General features: G+C 37.1%; 1 protein-coding gene and 1 long non-coding RNA gene across 3 annotated transcripts; both read left to right on the forward strand.

Annotated features, from left to right (window-relative positions):
• Positions 1-6987: 6987 nt before the first annotated feature.
• On the forward strand, positions 6988-10294 carry LOC113287770. Of its 2 annotated transcripts, none has more exons than XM_026536609.1 (4): positions 6988-7270; positions 7808-7923; positions 8578-8684; positions 9252-9817. In XM_026536609.1, the coding sequence occupies exons 1-4, from the start codon at positions 7166-7168 to the stop codon at positions 9281-9283; spliced, it is 360 nt and encodes a 119-aa protein (XP_026392394.1). In that variant the 5' UTR covers positions 6988-7165; the 3' UTR covers positions 9284-9817. The 2 variants fall into 2 exon arrangements, with proteins under 2 accessions (XP_026392394.1, XP_026392395.1); XM_026536610.1 differs by lacking the exon at positions 6988-7270 and adding an exon at positions 9918-10294 and having other exon boundaries at positions 7811-7923; positions 9270-9423.
• An 8829-nt stretch (positions 10295-19123) lies between these two features.
• LOC113287771 lies at positions 19124-21321 on the forward strand. Its single transcript, XR_003330293.1, has 2 exons — positions 19124-20599; positions 20972-21321. It is a non-coding gene; the product is annotated as an uncharacterized LOC113287771 (long non-coding RNA).
• The last annotated feature ends 2329 nt before the right edge of the window (positions 21322-23650 follow it).

Raw genomic sequence — 23650 nt, forward strand, 5'->3', positions numbered from 1 at the left:
CATCACCTAGCACAGTTTAACATGACAAAACTAGAAGAAAGGATTCCAATGACAGGAATAAAACATTATATGTAACAACATCAAATTGAACTTCCTAATAATTTCAAGGCTAGTTTCACCAAGTAGAAATACTAATCAAACAACATATTATTCAGGAATTAGTCTACACAAACACTGATTGTTTCATTCATTCGAATCATTGATCATATTTCCGTTCTGATTCCAGAAAATCAAATTGAAACAAATCAAAATTATAAAATCAAAACAAAAAAAATAAGAACAGTATGATTAGAATTCACAGAATCACAGATGAACATTAACTCAGTGAAGAAAAACCAAAACCCCAAAATTTTTCATACCTAGGAAGTTCACATATGCAGATTAGGCGTTGAATCTGTTGATTTTTCGATTGTTGGTGAAGATTCGAAGTTGTAGTTGTTGTTGTTGAACTGTTGATGAAGAAATAGACAAGTTACTGTTGTTTTCGTAGCGAATCGTAGGTGAGAAAGAAGACCGAGGAGGAACAAGAGGAGAGGCCGAACAGAGAGACGAGTCTAGAAAGTCTGAAAGTGAATGAGGGTTTACTAGTATTACGGTTTCATAATGGATTGGACGGCTAGGATTAGTTTTATCTAAAGGTATATATTTTGTGGGTTTTTTGGGCGGGTATGAGCTAAAACCAACCTTGCACCCACGGACAGCGGTATTTTTTTCTTCATAACCAACCCCGCACCCACAACGGACGGGTATGGACTAAAAACACACGGGTTTAGCGGGTACGGGTATCGTGGGAGGGTCTTGTGCAACCCTAATAATATTTCACAGCCGCACACAAAGATTTGGCAATTAAGCACAAGTTCAATTAAGAACTCTCCCCCATAAAATGTCATTCCCGAAAGAACAACAAGAGAGACCTTACTTTCATAAGAAAATAAGGATTTCTTTGGACATAACAAATCACATACGAATATGAATTTGAATCCAAAATACTCAATTAAATGAACCACAAGAAAACCCATGATTAATTTAACCGGAAATACTCAACATAAGAGAACTTATGGAGTCGCACAATATATACATAAAATTATGGATCATGGAAGATCAATACCGCGGAATAGACAAGGATTCATTCTATTTTCCATCACAATAGACATAATCTTCGTAAACAAAAGTTTTATCCTTTCTTCCATCAAAACAACGACATAAAAGGCTTTAACTTTTGTGATGTCAAAAGTTCATTCTATCTTCTATTAATACATTCATACCGACATAATAGAGATAACTTTTGAACAAGTATGGGACAGTCACGGGTTCACAGACGTAAACAACATATCCCATAACAGTTTGCAATATATAAAACCAATAAAGATTAATACTGCAAAAACAATCTTTACCCTTTGAAGGTAGAATCAATCTTTTTCGCACGGATTTACACCAAGATTGGTTTCCAAAGACGTATAAAAATATTTTCTTAACAAAGAAGAACATACAAAGTCATTAAAGACCATGCATCATAGTTTACATAAGATGATTGTGGATATTCAAGAATCCCATAGCAATGCGTACTACTGCCTATTCTTGAACTTCCTTCTTTATGATTCACCAACATCATTCTTGTAAAAGCTACAAATGATCTTTTAAGAGAATTACTCCAAGAATCCAAGTGCCCAAGTCCAACAGAAGTAGAACAAGTGCGACGAAACAGAGTAAATTACTCAAAAATAAGATACGGGACAAAGAACAACCTCAACTCATTCAAATTTAGGATTTCTCATCACCATTTTGAAGAGAATTCAAATAGGAAGAGAGTGCAAAAAGAATGAGGTCATTCCGAGTACGGACGAAGAAGTTACGGCCAAAACAAATTTACCGAATATCGACGTCAAGTATGCATGATAGGCTCAAAAACCTACAATAATATTACTGCAAGTGCACATCATCAAACTAGTAGACAATGGCAATTACAAGTTGTTCCCACGAGGAGTCTGAAATACTACTGCTAACTAATATCGAAAATAACTAATCGACAAGATGATGTTTTAACGATTTTTAGAAATTTGGAACAAAATGAAATAATAATAATTATGACAATAAACAAAACATGAAAGGGTTACTAGGCTTTTCGATTTCCACCAATTCAATCATATAAAACTCTAGTAATTTCTATTTATTACTTAATACAAAAAATAGAAATCAATCTCATGTTTCAGAAGATGGTATGTTAAATTATAAAAGTATAGTTTCTCCGCTGTAATTTCCTTCGCTTCACGAGTAGTGATTCTAAAGCATTACCTATCAATCCTAAAGCATATCACGTCAAGGATTTTATCAAAGCACGAAATATCAATTGAAAAACATAAATAATCAAGAAAATCACATGAGCAATTAAACGCCAAGCTATATGAAGAGAAATCACTATTCAATAAAATCATTATTAAAATCCTTATATCTAAAAAATTAGCTTATATCTAAACCCTACACGGCTTTAGCTAGCCATGTCTTTCTCAAAAGCCAAAAACAAAATGGAAAAATGAAAACAAAACTACGAACCCTTATTTTTTTACGGCTTTGTAGCCGCCCCTCTCTTGAAGATTTCAGTTCTCTCCATTTCTTTGCTCCTCACGTCACAAATATATTACCAGCCAATGAGAGCACGCCACATCACCCGACACCACCGTACTCAAAATCCATTTCGTACTCATTCATCGTATCAAGAGATTTTGTTTCCATATTTTGAACTAAAATTCCAAATGAGACACAATACCAAATCGCTTCTTAGCCGAAACACCAACTCCACTTTGTTCACCGGCTTAGCACCCAACCATTACTGAGACCATTGACCACGAGTTTCTGTTCGTCTGTTGCTTATTAACAAACATCAGTAACCCATGCAACCACCAGTTAACCTCGCATCACCCAGCTTCCATTTTAGCCATTAACTCACGACCCAAACTAGACTGCTCCTCGTTGTTGGTCCATCATCACCACTGCCTTCAATTAACGCCTCTTCAGCTCATGCAAAGAACTTGTCAGAAACCCATATAGTCTGTCCAAATCTCGGCAACTAACTCTACTCGGTTCACATCAGCCAACACCATCTTAGGTGTGTTGGTGTTGCTGTTTTGAGAAGGAAAAACGGAAACTCCATTGATAGAGAGATAAGAACGAAACCAAGAAGCTCTTTGCTGTAGTTATGAACGTCTCCATTCTCTCCCAGCCAATATCAGCTGCAACAGCTCAGTTACATAAACCCATTCAATCGTCTCCTGCAAACAATCCAGGCACCAATTTCTGATCACATGGAAGCCCACAGATCCGTAGCTACGGCCATTAACATCATCTCCAAGAATTGATTCGAATTCACCACACAGGCCCCAAATAGACTCAAGCACACAACTGCAGTAACAAAGTTGCATTGCTCAACCATAGCTTGGTCAAAGAACACAAACGAAATGGAATGAACATAACTCCTCCATCTTCTCTTGCGTCTTCTCAATGTAAACATCAACATCACCCATCCAGATTTCAATGAACGGAACCCATTTCTGCCAGCAACTTCTTCTCTCCGTCCTTCATCTTTCTTCTTCGTTGTTGTGCATTTACATCAAGCCAACGGTCTCAATCTGAGCACAAACCCATTACTACAGCACCAATTACTTTAACATCATTTTGAGAATACAACACCACTGTGAAGAGTATTTCAGCCAAATCCCGGACCTAGCTTTGCTTCTTGAATCCAACAGCACCTTCTTTCACTGAACGCAACATTAAATATCCCCAAACTCCATAGACGTTGCTGTTGTAGAGGTTCATTCGATGGAGTACTCTCTCTGCCACAAATGGAAATAACCCCAGCTGGATATTAGTTTGAGTAGAAGCTCAATTGCATCTCCGTTTCAGAACCCTTTTTCATTTCCATCTCGCCTTTGATCTTCTCACTAAGCTATATCGTGAACCAACACCCAAGGAAAAAACCCATCACTAGCAGCACTTATTTCAGCCACTCAATTCTTCTATAATATTTGTCCTGGTTGAGTCAAAATGATAAGAAGATAAAGGACTTGGTGTATATCCCAGTAGTCTGTACTCCCTTGGTCAAGAAGCACAAAAGTGTGTTCAGCACTTTAAGATCTTGTGTATAATTTAAGTGGGATACTTGGTATCCACTCCGATGGTGGCCGCGTCAGAACAACGGCTCGATAGATTTAGTCTGGGCAGCTGTTCCGGATCGGACAACATCGGTCGAGCGGGATGTACATGGTGGGGATGCATTGGGAAGCGGATTAGTGTGGAGATTGAAGCGAGATGGAAAGCCGAAATGTCGGTATAGTTGGTTGAGTGAAGAGTGTTCCCCTTGGCAACAAGGGCGCTGAGGCGGTCTGGCCACGCCGGCGGGACATCAAATGTCTGCAACACTCACGGTCTAAACGATGCGGATTAGCTCTCCCCCAAACCACCCAATCCGATAAGCCTTAAGGGAACAAAGAGTAATCTTCTCTTCACTTGGTATCCACTGTCTTCTGGCTGTGAAGTGATGAGGCAAGGCTGCACATGAGTTGTTAGCTTGGAAGCCATAATTGGTTACACCATCTCTCTCTAGTACCGTGAGACTTGAGTTATTTTTGGTGATTTTGGCGGCAATTGCCATATAAGATGCAACTTAGACGTTTATTTTCCGGATGATTGAATTCACTTGTACTTTCTACAAAAGGACTAAAAAAATGTTATCAGCCAAGATATTGAGTCCTAACTAATATAAATATGGATATAAAATGTAGCACATACGTGCTTATCAACACCCCCACACTTATATTTTGCTAGTCCCGAGCAAAACAAAAAATTTATCCGCTAAATTGCTGGATAAGGAGTGATGTCCGCTAAAAAGCAAGACGGAACCACTAAACAATGGTTTAGAGAAGTCTGCTAAACAGCGAGACGAACCACTAAACAGTGGTTTATAAATGTCTGCTAAACAGCTAGACGGATCCACTAAACAGTGGATAGAGATGTCTGCTAAATAGCTACACAGAAAGATCCGCTAAACAGCTAATCACATCATGCATTTTTTATTTAAAGACCCGCTAATCAGCTGGTCATAAATGCAATGTTTTTTCTTTTTTTTTGAATGAAAAGCTACAAAAATCTATATGCTCAAATAAACTACTCCCCCACGCTTAAACATTACATTGTCCTCAATGTAATTGTGTCATCCAACGTAGAAATTAAGGTGGGAAATCCTAAAATGCTATGCAAAAAAGTTAAAGGTAGGGTGAAGGGAACAAATCTGATGGGTTGACTCCCATGAAGCGAAAGGTGTTTATTTCCCTGCTTTCAGTAGCACATAATCTCAAATAAGGTGTTGATACACCAAAGCAAGCTGAAAATCATCATATATATAGAGTCTGAAAAGTTGGGGATCAACCCAACTAATCCAGTCAGCTGAAAAGATGATCATGCAGTAGAAATGATTATTTCCTAGAGAGCTAAAACCGAATTCAATCTTATTCCGAACAAAATTCGAACCTTGGATATGAAGTAAATCAGGTTCATGGATAACAAAGAAAGATTGTTTAGAGAATTCAACAGTTGTTGTACACCCTAAATTTGGTTCTAAGTCTGCCGAAATAACTTCTGCGGCTAATACTGGTTCAAATTCAGCAAAATGGGACACACATGTTGGTTCAAATTCACTCGCTGAACAAAGGCTCAATGGAGCAATAATATCTAGACTCATAGACCCACTATCACCTACAACGGTTTCATTATTAATATCATCAAGATGAGAAAAATCAGAACTTGATAGGTCAGACAATAGCTTAAGGGTCAAGGTCGGAGCTTTATCGACTAATGGAACTAGTCGAGACTCGGGCAGAACTAGATGTTCTAGTTTGGGCTTCCATTTATTAGTGTCTAGCAGCGGTGTGGAGTCTAACAAGGCATTGACTTCACAAATAAAACTATCATCATCAAAATCATACCCAAAATGAGCTAAGCAAACCTCTAATGGATCTTCCAAGTGGCTCTTACAAAAGCCTTGCGAGTGCATACTTTTTTTTGCCCACAACACTTCAGGCTAAAGTACCTACAAAAATAAAATAAAATGCGTAAAAAAAACTAAAAGAAATCTAAAAAAAAATAAAAAATTATGTACAAAAAGATATCAATCAGAGAAAATTTTGCAACCACTCCCCGGCAGCGGTGCCAAAAGCTTGATAGGCTCAAAAATCTACAATAATATTACTGCATGTGCATAAGGTCTAACTAGTAGACAATGGCAAGTACAGGTCGTTCCCACGAGGAGTCTGAAATACTATTACTAACTAATATCGAAAGTAACTAATCGACAAGATGATGTTTTAACGATTTTTAGAAATTTGGAACAAAATGAAATAATAATAATTCTGACAATAAACAAAACATGAAAGGGGTACTAGGGTTTTCGGTTTCCACCAATTCAATCATATAAAACTCTAGTAATTTCTATTTATTACTCAAGAAAAATATCAAAATCAATCTCATGTCTCGGAAGATTGTATGTTAAATTATAAAAGTATAGTTTCTCCGCTGTAATTTCCTTCGCTTCATGAGTAGTGATTCTAAAGTATTACCTATCAATCCTAAAGCATATCACGTCAATGATTTTATCAAAGCACGATATATCAATTGAAAAGCATAAACAATCAAGAAAATCACATGAGCAATTAAACGCCAAGCTATATGAAGAGAAAATCACTATTCAATCAAGTTATTATTAGAAATATCATCATAGAGTTCATATAAATAAATTGGCTTCTATCTAAACCCTACATGGCTCTAGTTAGCCATGACTTTCTCAAAAGCCAAAAACAAAATGAAAAAAATGAAAACAGAACTCCAAACCCCTTTTCTTTTTACGGCTCTGCCGCCCCCTCTTGAAGATTTCAGTTCTCTTCATTTCTTTGCTCCTCACGTCACAAGTATATTACCAGCCAACGAGAACACCCACATCATCCCTTCTGACAACACCGTACTCAAAATCCATTTCGTACTCATTTATCGTATCAAGAGATTTTGTTTCTATATTTTGAACTAAAATTCCAAATGAGACACAATACCAAATCGCTTCTTAGCCGAAACACCAACTCCACTTTGTTCACCGGCTTAGCACCCAACCATTACTGAGACCATGGACCACCAGTTTATGTTCGTCTGTTGCTTATTAACAAACCTCAGTAACCCATGCAACCACCAGTTAACCTCGCATCACCCAGCTTCCATTTTAGCCATTAACTCACGACCCAAACTAGACTGCTCCTCGTTGTTGGTCCATCATCACCACTGCCTTCAATTAACGCCTCTTCAGCTCATGCAAAGAACTTGTCAGAAACCCATATAATCTGTCCAAATCTCGGCAACTAACTCTATTCGGTTCACATCAGCCAACATCATCTTAGGTGTGTTGATGTTGCTGTTTTGAGGAGGAAAAAGGATTATAAACAGATGTACTCCTATATTTACATCCGACTTAAAAATGTACCCCCGTTTTTTTTTCATTTACAAATATAGGCTTGTTGGATGTTTTCCATCCAAATCCGTTAGAAAAGTCAATTTCTCGGTCGTCCAGTCAATTTATCCTTGACCGAGATGAGAAAATGAAGTACAAGATTACACTTATACCCTCCCATGGAATTGTAACCATTGATTAGAAATTAAAGATTGAATCTCACCCTTTCGTCTATACCTAATACAGTACCATCTTTCTTCTTCATTCTTATTATGTTCTTCAGTTCCTCTCCGAGCAGCAAAACCTTCGGTCTTTTTCTTCAATTCCTCCTCGAGAAGAAACACGCAAACATCTGCAATCGCTGTTACAAATACAACAACCACCACCACGACAACACCTTATTTCTATTTTTGTTTTTCTCCTCAATCCCAAGCACTCATGTACTAATTCGTTGCCCTAATTTGAAATTTCTGTTTGTATAGACTTATTTGATGATGGGTTTTCATACTTATGTGCTATTATGATGCTAAGAATGTTTAATTTGGTGAATTGATCTTTAAATTTCTGATGTTGTTCGATTTTCTGCAACCCTAATAATTAAATGGATTCATGTTTTCATTTATTTGGTATATTTTCTATTAATCGATGATACTGGATTCATTTTTCCCCGGGGATTTATATTTAGCTGATTGATATTGGATTCATAATTTAACTATTTTGGTTTCACAGTTCTACTTTGCCCTGTTCGAGTGATATTGGGTTTACTTTTGCATTGATATTAGATTTCATTTCTTACTGTTATGGTTATACTGACGAGATGGATTTATATTTGTTTGATTGTTTTGATTTGAGATTTCTTAAAATAGAATCTTTTTAATTTATATATAGTCCAAAAACTCCAAAGAATTATGCTTCTCTGGTTCATTTTGGTAATAGAAACTAGTGCTCTAGATGGAGTTTTGATACTTCGATTCTATATTTATATCAACATATGGCCTCCATAGCTGCAAAGAAAACAAGTGTTGCATAGTTGAGTGTGAAGTTTTTTTGGGATTTTGGTGCGGTTAAAATGTTGATATGTCGATGTTTTGTAGTGCGGAGTGGCTTCACACGGACTCAAAAAGAACAATTGTAGGAGTGGATATGGACCTTGAGAAACTTGAATGGAGCTTAAGGAATAATGTTGATTCAAATGGGTTCTGTAAGTCTTATGTTTGTGAATATATGTTGGTATTCTTCTTTAGCAGTAATTTGAGTGAAAAATAGACTTATACTACATCAGTCACATTCTTAAATTCTCCAATCTCTCTTTTGAAGTGGGTTGGGTGTCGTTTAGACTATTTTTTGATTGCATTTCATGCTATTTAATAGTAGTCGACATACCTGTGTGATTTTTATTTGACTTCCCCAGTTAGTTATACACTTACGTTTTAGTTGTTGAAAATAGAAATCTTTGAACTTTTATCTTGTATGTGGCACTGTAACTCCTGCTTGGGTGGAAGTCCATATATAAGACTGCAATGTTTTGACCAATGCAAGGCATAATAACACCTTTATGAACACAGGAACAAAGGTAGTCCAATACATAATAACACCTTTATGTCTATATTGACATAAATTGTGCACTGTTTACACCTAATTGGTAGTGAACTGAACCATCTATAATTTACATATACGGTATAGCTAAATTTCTTTGTTACATGAATAGGTTAACCACTCTCATGCTCCAGAGATAAATGGACTTGCATCTAATGACTAAAAATGTCAGTTAATGTTCTACATGCAGAGCTTTACCAATAAGGCTTCAACTAGGGATGTAATGAAACTTAAGGATGCTAGGATGGAGGATATGCTCCACCGTAGAACAAGGGATAAGCCTCCACTATTCTCTGGAAGCAGCAACGCAAGATTCTCCTTACATTTTCATACAGCTGGAGACTGTAAGTTTTTCCTTCATTTCTACCTTATGTATTTACATTTCCCTTTAGGCCTGTTAAGCTATCTAGTAGTGTGAACCTAACTCTCTTGCTGGCTTGCTGCATTTTTAACTTTTTTGGATTTCGATTGATTGTTGTGAAGTAATTCACTGAGGCGCGATGGTTGATTTTTGTCCTGATTAGATTACTCTTTTTGTTCTTAATTGGTTGAAATTACTTTAATAGATTGCTGTAAGATTATTCATTCGATTGTAATTATTCCATTGATCCTGAAAAGAAAATGTTGATTCATAATGCATAAAGGATGAATCGGCTGAGTGATCAAGTTACATTTTGGCATGGGGTACGAATCCAATTAGTTGAGAATAAGGTTGCATTTGTGAGACTCCCACGAACCTGGTGCTTTTGTTTTCCTTATTTTTATAATGCAATCTTTCTTGGAGTTTAAGAGGAGATATAGTTTTATTTTTCGACAAATAATCCGCTGAAGTTTGCAGGTTCTTGTTCTTGTTGTGTATGTAATATTGGTGCTACCTCAGGAGCCACCATCTCCACGCTGGTTGCTTCTGTAAAAGTTCAGGGTAAAGCAACATTATAGAAATACAAGGAAATAGCCATTGCAAGACTAAGCAAATTGAGAGGTTGGTCGTCTGGTGGTAAAGTATCTCAGACACATTTGTACAGGTAATGCAAGATATTTTACCTTGTTTGTGTGTTAGGGAACGTTCAAGAGATGTTACTGTTTGGCTAGATCCTATGCAAATTGTAAGTGTCAGGTTGATGGCAAACACAAGGATAATTGTATAGTAATTTGTATTTTTTTTTTATGTTTGATGATCAGTTGTGACTTTGAACATGAATAAAATCGAATATACCATGGAATATATATGGATCATAAATTTGAGTATTTGTGAATGTGTTTTGATTGGAGTAACGAAACTGGGTGAATTTGCTCAATAATGTTTGCAGAACAATAACATTTTTTTTCCTTTAACCACTGCGACATGCAGCTAATTCTGTTCTAGAGATGTGGGACCACCTTTGGGGTGCCACGTGACAATGTAGATATGAGTGTACATAACACACGCTTTACCAGGGACTGATCTGAATTAACAGTTGAATCGGCAATTTGAAGTAGTTGAATAGGTTGCCTGTGAACTCAGTGATTTACAGGACTGAAAAGTCTTTTTAAGTGGACTTAACTGCTGACATGGAGGTTAACTTTCCGTTAGCCGTTTTTCAAAAAAACGGTCAAAACAGGAGTACATTTGTAAATGTGAAAAAAACGGGGGTACATCTGTATGCGCCCAAAAAAACAGGGGTACATCTGTATTTCACCCGAAAAAAAACGGAAACTCCATTGATGGAGAGATAAGAACGAAACCAAGAAGCTCTTTGCTGTAGTTATGAACGTCTCCATTCTCTCCCAGCCAATATCAGATGCAACAGCTCAGTTACATAAACCCATTCAATCGTCTCCTGCAAACAATCCAGGCACCAATTTCTGATCACATGGAAGCCCCACAGATCCGTAGCTGCGGCCATTAACATCATTTCCAAGAACCGATTCTAATTCACCACACATAACCCAAATAAACTCAAGCACACAGCTGCAGTAACAAAGTTTCATTGCTCAACCATAGCTTGGTCAAAGAACACAAACGAAACGGAACGAACATAACTCCTCCATCTTCTCTCGCTTCTTCTCAATGTAAACACCAACATCACCCATCCAGATTTCAATGAACGAAACCCATTTCTGCCAGAAACCTTTTCTCTTCGTCCTTCATCTTTCTTCTTCGTTGTTGTGCATTTACATCAAGCCAACGGTCTCCACTTGGGCACAAACCCATTACTACTGTGACTACCATTTATCTAATAGCACAATCAAATATAGAAGATCATTGGACCTTGATTCAAACCATAAAACAGTAAATCAAAGATAAAGTATGGACAGGAAAATAAGAGATTCACACAAACAATTAACGTGGTTCGACAACGGTGTGTCTACATCCACGGGTAAACGAAAGATGTGTTTTATTATTCATTGATTTTACAAGATTTGTGAACTCCATTGATGAGAAGGAAGAAGTTCAGTGAAGGTATTCAGTGAACCAAGATAGGGACCGAAGGCTCTTCAACCTTCTTACTCCCCTCTCAGCCGGAAAAAAAGTATGTCCCCCTCTCTCCACCTTATCTCCTCTGTTTTATAGGGAAAGGGGATATTCATTTATTACCAAAATGACATTAGCTTAGATTGTAAGCAGACTTAACATTGATTCGGTGTGTGCTTTTGTATCCTTGTATCTAGTTGCAGCTTCTAATCACCCTCCACGTGTCAAGGTATTTTTATGGTGTGTACAATTTTCCCCTTTTCTTGAGGGTTGTTGGAGAACGATCTGTTAGAGCATTGCTCGGTCGAACTCGCAAGCGTTGTTATCTCAAGCATGTTTGTCAATGTTAGTGATCAAAACTATAAGTCTTGATTTCTAGTCTACTAGAGCTAAGTCTCGGACTATGATAGAAAGTGTAGTTGAGCTCAAGGACTTCATGGCGATTCATCATACAAGAAGAAGAACTACTCAAGGAACCGGTGGAACTTCTCGATAAAAAGTTATGTGAAGACTTGAACTTATCTGTCACTCAAAAGTCTATCTACTCTATCTCCTACTTCTTGAGACAAAAAGTCGTATGCTATATATAGACTTAGATTATACACATTTGTTATTTCGAGCCGAGTATACCTCGCCTATCTATATCTCGAAATATGTGTTGGTAAGCGTTTCGCTTCGACCATGTTTATCTTTACCTAGTGACGTAAGTCATGATATGTGTTGTTGGAATGAGAGTTTAGATTACATAACCAACGATGGACATAAGTATTGTTGTGAAAACACATATGTGCATAAGTTCTATCCCTTGAACCAAAGTTTGCGAACTTTGTTGATCAAGAGAAATCGGAAGAATGGATTGTTGCTAAGTTTGCGAACTCAGTCCGCGAACTGCCGAACTTCTCATCCCGAGAAGTTCTGCTGGAGTTAACAAACTTGTTGCGTGAGTACCAGTCCGTGAACCCAGTCCGCAAACCGGCGGAAAGTCTTTGCCGAGATTTTCTGCTGGAGTTTGTAAACTCTGCCTGGTTGCTTAAGTCCGCGACCTAGAGTGCGAACTTAAGAAGGTTATATATCTGAAGCTGATTTCTGAACTTAAACTTATAAAGACTAAGGAATGCAATTTGCAAACCTTGGATATAAATTTCATGAACTGATTCGAGTGAATAAAATCATCTTTGCTTCAATTATGTCTTGTGTAGTACATAAGATTTCCTTGCAATTGAACAACTCTCTAACTAGTTCATTTGATTCATTTGAACTAGTTATGGTGAAGAAGAATATGGTTGGTATGAAATGCTCATATTGCTAACCTTTTGGTTAACTATTGTTGAAACAACAATGTACACGTTTGGGTACGGTTAACAAACCTAGAAGCGTGCATTTCATTTGTGTATAACAAGCTAAGTTTTCGATCTAACGGTTGAGAAATATTAGCTTGAATCTAAATCAGGTTTTCATCTAACGGTGGATATTGTTTGCTTTGTGACCAAGGAGAAACCCTGATTTGAAAGACTGTATAAGGGGACATCTAGCAACTCTGCAAGACTAATCCCCACACTTCACGTGTGATACTAGTTTGCGTGCTAGAGTCGTTTCTCCTTTAACCTTTGGTTTTCTTCTTCTAAAACCAGGTTAACGACTTAAAGACTTCATTGGGATTGTGAATCCAGACTGATACTACTTTTATCGTAGTTGTGTGATCTGATCTTGCATCTTCTATCGTACGAGTATAATCAGATTGATTGGCTTGAGATTAATATCTCCGATAGGCAAGATATAAAAAGTAGTCACAAACATCTTCGTCTCATTGTTTGTGATTCCGCAACATATTGTTTTGCTACCATACGATTAAGATTGTTGTGAGGTGATTGATTTATCTAGGATATTCTTCGGGAATATAAGACCGGATTATCAATTGGTTCCTGTTCACCTTGATTATTATCAAAAGACGGAACAAAAAATTTAGGGTTTTTCTGTGAGAGACAGATTGATCCTTTGATAGACTTGTCTGTGGGAGATAGATTTGTTTATTGTCAAAGCCTGCGATTTTGGGTCGTAGAAACTCTTAGTTGTGGGTGAGATTAGCTAAGGGAATCAAGTGCGCAGTATCCTGCTGGGATCAGAGGCGTAGGGAGTACAACTATACCTTGGATCAGTGGGAGACTGATTGGGGTTCAACTACAGTCCAGTCCGAAGTTAGCTTGGAGTAGGCTAGTGTATGTAGCGGCTTAATACAGTGTGTCTTCAATCTGGACTAGGTCCCGGGGTTTTTCTGCATTTGCGGTTTCCTCGTTAACAAAATTTCTGGTGTCTGTGTTATTTCAGTTTCCGCATTATATTGTTTTATCTTTATAATTGAAATAATACAGGTTTTGCGTTAGATCATCAATTAGAGTAATCCAACCTTTGGTTGTTGATTGTCATTGATTGATCCTTGGATATTGGTCTTTGGTACCATCCAAGTTATTCCTTGTATTTGATTAGTAATCGCAGTTTCTGTTTGAGGAAATCAAATCAAGAAAGAGATATAAACTCGTTGATGTACTTTTAATCGATTGAGTCTTGTTGATTCTCTTAAAAGTATGTTCGATTTTGTCCATACAGATTGCTAAGAAAAATATTGAGTGTTGTTGTTAGACCCCCGCTTTTTCAATTGGTATCAGAGGAGGCAAACACGTTCAAGACCTTACAAGTCTGTGTTTGTAGCAATCTGACTCTATGGACAGTTGTGCTATCTCACTAAACGTACCACCAGTCTTCGATGGCTCAAACTATCTATGGTGGAAAATTGCTATGCGTACTTTTCTTCAATCGCGTGATTTCCAATCATGGGTTTATGTTGTTAATGGCTATGAGGTTCCCGTCGTTATAGTTGAAAATGCTACCATGCCTAAAAACATCGGTACATATACTGCTGCTGAGTCACTTGCTGCAAAGCAAAACTCCGAAGGTTTGAATGCCATCCTGCATGCTATCACCTCATATCTTCAATACCATGTGGCTTCAGGCTCCACGTCTAAAGATGCTTGGGATACTTTCGAAACTGTATTTGAAGGTAACACCATCGAAAAGGAAGCCAGGCTTCAAACCCTTAACTCCGAATGGGAAAACCTTCCTATGACAGAAGAAGAGTCATTTGATGAATTTTATCACAAAATGTCTGAAATTGTTAATGCATCCTGTGCATTGGGTAGGACTATTCCTGAAAGGGAAATTGTGATGAAGATTCTCAGATCGCTGCTATCTAAATACGAATATAAAAACATGCCATCTTTGAGGGTAATAACCTTGATACTCATTCGCGAAATACACTTGTTGGGAAGCTTAAAATTTTCGATCGAGAACTTAAATCAAGAGATAAACATCACATGTATAGCAATCATGTTACTACTCCTGATGGAAAATCTCACCGTCCTAAATTGATTGATAAGAAAAATGAGAATTGCTTTATTTCTACGTTGTCTCGGTTTATACAACAACTTAAGAAAATTCTTAGACAAAGTAAAAGAAAGTCTCAAAAACAGGTTCAATAATCAAAAAGGGGGATAAGAGATTTCATAAAAACTGTACTAGCGAAACTGATCTCGTGTGCTGTAAAAGTGTGCATACTTCCAATGGTACAAATACTAAGGTGAATAAGATAACTAAAGCATGGATGGATACTCTTGATTATTGTCCTGAGGATGAAATATGTGATTGTTCTCTTAATCTCTTTGCTAAAAATCACAATCGTGATTCTTATACGACTTGTCGAATAACTCCGACTGTGTATCGTAAGCCGTGTCAGCAAATGTCACCCGATTATGTATCACTCTCCAGTCATCTTGACAACAAGGGTGATACAGAAAAACACAAGATGCTACCAAAATTCTCGGTTTCCTTGTGTAAAAATCAGGATCATCTTAGCACGAATGATCAAAAGCAATCCTGCTCTGCTAAACGCTGTGTGCAGAAGAAGAAGAAGAAGAAATCTCATGTGAAATCCTTTTTCCCTCAAAAAGTGATTTCTATAACGGTGCAGGATTTACGCAAATCAACAATCAAGTTCTTCAAAACTGTGATTAAAAGGAAAAGAATGATGTGCTTAACTCTTCTTTTCTAAGGAATAAGCAAAAACTTGGATTAAAAAATAATTCCCCCCCCCCCCCCCCCCCCACACGAGACATATCCCTGTCCTATATTGGATTGGATTGATTATGATTTGTAATCTTGTTATTCATGATTCTTTCGTCTATCCCTCTTAGGCAAGAATCATGATTTTTCGAATGCTATTAGCCTCGGTTATATGATTGCATCTAAATTAGATGGTATGTATTTTCTTTTAGTCATGAAATGTCTCTTACAGAAATTTCATTATGATCCCATTCTTGTACCTTTGCCAATTTTATTGACAAAAAGGGGGAGAATTAATATGTAGTTCACACTACAAATACATATGGTTTTCGGATCATTGTGTAAGGGGGAGTGGTTTCCATGTGAGATGGAGTATTGACTAAGGGGGAGTGATACATATCACCATAGTATTATTGTTGAAGTTGTGATATAATTGGACTTTGACACTGTGTAATAATACTATGACACTGTAAAACAATGATCGAGACCGATGCTTTCTCATTGTTATAGCCACAGATCTTCAACAACGGTGATGCTAAACTTACAACCTTTGGGATCATTGGAGTACTTGGAAGTGACGAAGATTTCGAGGAATGTTGAAGATTAGACATGTGGAATAGGAGCTACTAAAGTTTCTTTATATTTTTTGTATTCCATATGTATTGATAGTTTTGTCACTAAAATTAACAAAGAGGGAGATTGTTAGAGCATTTCTCGGTCTAACTCGCATGCGTTGCTATCTCAAGCATGTTTGTCAATGTTAGTGATCAAAACTATAAGTCTTTATTTCTAGTCTGCTATAGCTAAGTCTCGGACTAGGATAGAAAGTGTAGTTGGTCTCAAGGACTTCATGGCGATTCATCATACAAGAAGAAAAACTACTCAAGGAACCGGTGGAATTTCTCGACAAAAAGGTATGTGAAGACTTGAACTTATCTGTCACTCAAAAGTCTATCTACTCTATCTCCTACTTCTTGAGACAAAAAGTCGTATGCTATATATAGACTTAGATTATACACATTTGGTATTTCGAGTCGAGTATACCTCGCCTATCTATATATCGAAATATGTGTTGGTAAGCGTTTCACTTCGACCATGTTTATCTATACCTAGTGACGTAAGTCATGATATGTTTCAATCACTTTGAAAATTGCTTTGACGGGAAATGGTGTAACAACTATATAACGTCCTCTAAGGATGTTTCCATGGTTGGAATGAGAGTCTAGATTACATAACCAATGATGTACATAAATATTGTTGTGGAAACACATATGTGCATAAGTACTATCCATTGAACCAAAGTTTGCGAACTTTGTTGATCAAGAGAAACCGGAAAAATGGCTTGTTTCCAAGTCCGCGAACTGCCGAACTTCTCATCCCGAGAAATTCTGCTGGAGTTGACAAACTTGTTGAGTGAGTACCAGTCCGCGAACCGGCTGAAAGTCTTTTCCGAGATTTTCTGCTAGAGTTTGTAAACTCTGCTCGGTTTCTTAAGTCCGCGAACCTAGTGTGCGAACTTAAAAAGGTTATATATATGAAGATGATTTCGGAACTTAAACTTATAAAGACTAAGGAATGCAATTAGCAAACCGTGGCTATAAAGTTCATGAAACGATTCGAGTGAATCAAATCATCTTTTCTTCAATTGTGTCTTGTGTAGTACATAAGATTTCCTTGCAATTGAACAACTCTCTAACTAGTTCATTTGAGTCATTTGAACTAGTTATGGTGAAGAAAAATATTGTTGGTATGAAATGCTCATATTTCTAACCTTTTGGTTAACTATTGTTGAACCAACAATGTACACGTTGGGTACAGTTAACAAACCTAGAAGTGTTCATTTCATTTGTGTATAACAAGCTAAGTTTTCGATCTAACGGTTGAGAAATATTAGCTTGAATCTAAATCAGGTTTTCATCTAACGGTGGATATTGTTTGCTTTGTGACCAAGTCGAAACCCTCATTTAAAAGACTATATAAGGGGACATCTAGCAACTCTGCAAAACTAATCCTCACACTTCACGTGTGATACTGATTTGCGTGCTAGAGTCATTTCTCCTTTAACCTTTGATTTTCTTCTTCTAACACCAGGTTAACGATTTAAAGACTTCATTGGGATTGTGAAGCCAGACCAATACTACTTTTATCATAGTTGTGTGATCTGATCTTGCATCTTCTATCGTACGAGTACAATCAGATTGATTGGCTTGAGATTAATATCTCCGATAGGCAAGATATAAAAAGTAGTTTCAAACATCTTCGTCTCATTGTTTGTGATTCCGCAACATCTTGTTTCGCTACCATACGATTAAGATTGTTGTGAGGTGATTGATTTATCTAGGCTGTTCTTCGGGAATATAAGACCGGATTATCAATTGGTTCCTGTTCACCTTGATTATTATCAAAAGACGGAACAAAAACTTTAGGGTTTTTCTGTGGGAGACAGATTGACCTTTTGATAGACTTGTCTGTGTGAAACAGATTTGTTTATTGTCAAAGCCTGCGATTTTGGGTCGTAGCAACTCTTAGTTGTGGGTGAGATCAGCTAAGAGAATCAAGTGCGCAATATCCTGCTGGGATAAGAGGCGTAGGGAGTACAACTGTACCTTGGATCAGTGGGAGACTGATTGGGGTTCAACTACAGTCCAGTCCGAAGTTATCTTGGAGTAGGCTAGTGTCTGTAGCGGCTTAATACAGTGTGTGTTCAATATGGACTAGGTCCCGGGGTTTTTCTGCATTTGCGGTTTCCTCGTTAACAAAATTTCTGGTGTTTGTGTTATTTCAGTTTCCTCATTATATTGTTTTATATTTATAATTGAAATAATACAGGTTGTGCGTTAGATCATCAATTAGAGTAATCCAACCTTTGGTTGTTGATTGTCATTGATTGATCCTTGGATACTGGTCTTTGGTACCATCCAAGTTATTCCTTGTATTTGATTAGTACTCGCAGTTTCTGTTTGAGGAAATCAAATCAAGAGAGAGAGATATAAACTCGTTGATCTACTGTTAATTGATGGATTATAAACAGATATAAGCCTACTTTTCAACCCGAAAGACAACCATAGGCCTGTTTTTTTCAATTTTACAAATCTAGGCCTCTATCCATGTTTCCATCCAAATCCGTTACTTTTGTCAGTTTCTCGGTCAATTTCTCCTCAGATGAGATGAGTTAATGATGCACACTTTACCCTTATATCCTTACACATGTGTATGGAGGAGGACGTTTGATCTAAAACTAGTGTAAATATCAGAAATGATCAACAACTTAGATTAAATGAAATTGAAAGTCGCCACATGTTGCAAGGTTGAGTATGGATCTCATCTGTGTCAATCTCTATGAATGTCAACGGCTTAGATTAGACAAAAATGATAGTGACACGTGTGTTTATTTTGTCCACACATCTTATAATAGCACATCTCTATGAGATCCAACGTAATCACCGGCTATGCTCTCTTCTTCGTAATATAAGCACCAGCAACACCATCTTCTTCACATAAACACCGGGCAACACCATCGATCTTCTTCAGATTCAGAGAATGTCTACCACGTCCCTTCAGTTCAGCACCACCCCCACTCATTCCACTACCAGTACAACGACCATCACCACCGTTTCCTTCTTCTTATCCCCTGTTACATCTAATAATGATAAATACCAAAAATTTTGATTAATTTTTTATAAGTTTCCGATCAAAATTAATGAGTATCTGGAGAAATTAGTGATTATTACTGAATTAGGTATGAATCATTCTTCTATTTCCTACTTAAGCTTCAATTTTTCTTGAATTCTAACTAAATTGAAAACTTAGGGTTTCATAAGTTTGGGGATTTTATTGGGTGTTTTAGAAATTGTGTTGAAATATTAAAATTTATAGATACTCTGGTATGAATTTGGTTTTCTTCCGTTTCGAGTTTTGTCACTCTAATTTGTGTCATCATTGTTTAAGCATCAAATTTGGTTGGACTAGGATGGGTTTATGATGGAGGAAGACTCTAATAGGTTTTGTTGGCCGGAAATTCAATTGGAGTGGTTGTGGTTGTTGTAACAGATGGTTGAGGAATTTGTTGTGGTTTAAACAGATAAAGATGAAACTGCTGCTGGTGGTGATGAATTAATGTGTATGAATTGACTTACAAGGAAATAGAGAATGTGTTCTTTCCAAGAAATGAGAAAACAGATGGTGAATGATGTTGATATGGTGGTACAAAAGAAGAGTTAAAGTCTGTGTTATTGAGTTTCGGAGATTTGAGTTGAAGAGGAATTTGTAATGGATGATCTTGAAGCCATAGAAGAATTTATGGATACTGTGGTTTGGTTATGAATTCAAGGGTGCAATTGGTGATGGTATTGGTGGTGATGTCGTTGCTGCTAATGCTGAGTAGAAAGAGGGTTTTTGTTGCTTATATTGCAGAGAAGAATGTGTTGGTGGTAACTCTGTGGCGGTTGTTTGTGAGATTGGGATGGAGGAGTGACTGTTTAGATGTGTGCTTAGGATTTGAAGCTGAAGTTGTTTTGGTGTTAATTGATTCAAGTGAACAAGAAAATATGGTGTTGTGTTTTGTTGGTTCCGATAAATGGGTAGTTGTTGGTTTGATAGTGAGATGAGAAGAAGACAAAGTGGATGCTTGCTGGTGAGATTTAACAGATTTAGAAAATGGTGTTGGTGGTGATTGTAGGGAAGCAATGGACTTCTGCAGCTACAGATGATACTGGTGGTATGGAGATAAAAGTGGAAATGGCTGAGCAAGCAAAAAATAAGTGCTTGTTCATTTTATTTTATTTTTGCCTTAGGCAAGCAACAAGTATGGAAGCTCCGCTCGGACTAAAGACTAGTTCTTCGTCATGTTACTGGTGAAGGCAGAAGAGCAAGATGCAAGCATTATGACAGAGAAGTAAATGCTGCGCGGATATAATTCTTAGCAGTTTGGGAAGCTAACAATTATCTGGTTGGTAAGTGGTTTCTCTCTCAGCCTTAAATAACAATTTCAGACTTGTCGCAAGGAAGAACAATTTCAGAATTTTAGACATCATCAATCTGTTTTTTGATCCATGGGGAATCTGCTTTTCAGACAAGAATTTTTTTTCAAGTGTTGTAAGAGGTCCAATCATGTATAGTTAATAGCTTCATTTCAGGCAAGCTCTTTTGCATGCCACATTTGTAATGATGCATATCTTTGTTAAGATAATGCCTGATCTAATAATCAATATCTATGTGTGACATTTGCAAGCTCCACTTTTAGATTTCTTGTTAAATTTCTTTACGTTTTTGGGAGACGATACATATCTTTGTTTCTGTTTTGAATAAGGTCTCACTTGATGCAGCAAATCGAGTTGGTGTTCTGCAGTGGAAGTGACGGGAGCTAATTCGGGAGTGACGTGTGTCAAAAATGGTGACGTGGCCATATTGATGACGTGTACCCAGTCAGAACTGAGTTACTACGCACTCGGCGAGTTCAATGATTCAAAGGGCTTAATTGTATTTTTAACCTACACTAACTGTGCAAAAAAGGTGGATAACCACCGTTAGCCGTTTTTTCAATAAAATGGTCAAAATCGGCCTAGATTTGTAAAGTTCAAAAAAACAGGCCTATGGTTGTAACCCTCAAAAAAGACAGGCCTATATCTGTTTTTCACCCTTAATTGATTGAGTCTTGTTGATTCTCTTAAAAGTATATTCGAGTTTGTCCATACAAATTCCTAAACGAAATATTGGGTGGTGTTGTTAGACCCCTTCTTTTTCACGATCGTTAAGAAAAATCAGTTTTGCTTTGTTCGTCCATGCTCCAGTTGCTGCTTTCTTCAGTTGCTCCTTATCGAGAGGCTTTTCATTCTTTGTAGAGGAATTTCGGTGAAGAATATACTACGCCGAAGTATTAATACTTGCCGCTAGTCTTCGACGAAAATATGATATGTTCCTGTATGCAAAGAATGCAAATGTGTCTTACTAATAAATTATGAGTATCGAGGGATCATAGATCAAAGAGAATGAGACAGAGATTTTAACGTGGTTCGGTCAACTCGACCTACGTCCACAAGCAAACCCATGAGGTGAATAATATTGATCTCCAGAATGATTATGCTGGGATGATTTACATTTACAATGACACTCTTTATTTATAGAGTGAATATGTAAATAATTAATTAATCAAGATATTATCTTATTCTTGAGAATATATCTTAATTAACTATAACATATTCTAATTAACTAGAATATAAAAATACTTTCCTATATAGAAAATAAGCTATATTACACAAGATCTTCTATTCATGTAAACTTAGCTCAATCTCTGTCAATCTTCTGTACTGCTTGATCTCCGTCGATCTTCTAGTAGCTTGAGTCTCGACTACTTCATTTTGACTTTTGACGTATGACTTGAGTTTTGGTCACTTTATCTTTAACTTGGAAACCAAGATATTCATCTCGGTATATATATTCTAACATCCCCCCGCAAGTTGAACACGGAGAGACTCGAAGTGTTTAACTTGAACACTGATTTATCAACCACAACTCGACTTGAGAATCATATGGTGAAAAAAAACAATGATGATCTCATCAAAAACAGATATGATGAATAAACTTGTTGACACGAAACCACAATATGTGATGAATCACGGTGCCAAAATGAAATCGAGAAAGAAAAAAAAAAGTTCTATCCCGAACAAAATCGATGAAAATGATATGCGGAAGTAGTTTGAGCGGATCTCCCCGCTCTGATACCATAATAAATTATGAGTATCGAGGGATCATAGATCAAAGAGAATGAGACAGAGATTTTAACGTGGTTCGGTCAACTCGACCTACGTCCACAAGCAAACCCATGGGGTGAATAATATTGATCTCCAGACTGATTATGCTGGGATGATATACATTTACAATGAAACTCTTTATTTATAGAGTGAATATGTAAATAATTAATTAATCAAGATATTATCTTATTCTTGAGAATATATATTAATTAACTATAACATATTCTAATTAACTAGAATATAGAAATACTTTCCTATATAGAAAATAAGCTAAATTACACAAGATCTTCTATTCATGTAAACTTAGCTCAATCTCTGTCAATCTTCTATACTGCTTGATCTCCGTCGATCTTCTAGTAGCTTGAGTCTCGACTACTTCATTTTGACCTTTGACGTATGACTTGAGTTTTGGTCACTTTATCTTTAACTTGGCAACCTCGATATTCATCTCGGTATAAATATTCTAACACTTACCCTTACTCACTGATACGTGGTATTTCTCACATGATCTGCCCCGTGTATGCTTCAAGTTGTAAGTATTCTTTGGCGCCAGTTAAAACTGCAGCAACATTCAATAATGTCAATACGTGCGACAACAGCAGGTGCATAGCTTGGATACATCGTTTCGGTATCTGGTATGTAGCATCATGAAGTTTACAGCAACAGCCGAAGTTGATTAGGATTTATGAAAAACCTCCTTTGGTTCTTAGCCTTCCTAGCCCCAGGTGTTATGGCGAGGAACATCTATGTTCGTCACTCAGCGACATCGACTTGGACCCAGTATCAATGAGAGGTAACAAGTAGCTTGCGTACGTCACAGCAGGATGGTATGCAGCAACGACAACAAATTCGGCACGAGCATCTTTTTTACCACCGCATTAGTTTGTTTGAGTAATTTTCCGCGTTGTGCGGATAGAAGCAATAGGTAGTGTTTGGGGGAAGCTTTATCATCATATAGAAAAGGAATGGATAATTCACTTTGAGACTCAGCGGCCAATCTATATCGGCGCCAACGAGTCTGCTTGCTTCTATTTCCTCTTGGGGAAATTAGGGGGAGACCCAAAAAAAATAATATTCTCGTTCTCAGGCTCACAATTAATTTTGTATACCGTGACACCCATAATTATATGAAATTATTATATGAATCAATACATAACTGGTTATGCATACTATCTTTTCAGGCATAACTCGTTATGCATACTATCTTTTTCAGGGGTATAATTGGCAGCGCAACTTGGACATAATATATCTAAA

This window comes from Papaver somniferum, chromosome 6, assembly GCF_003573695.1.
Source record: "Papaver somniferum cultivar HN1 chromosome 6, ASM357369v1, whole genome shotgun sequence".
NCBI lineage: Eukaryota > Viridiplantae > Streptophyta > Magnoliopsida > Ranunculales > Papaveraceae > Papaver > Papaver somniferum.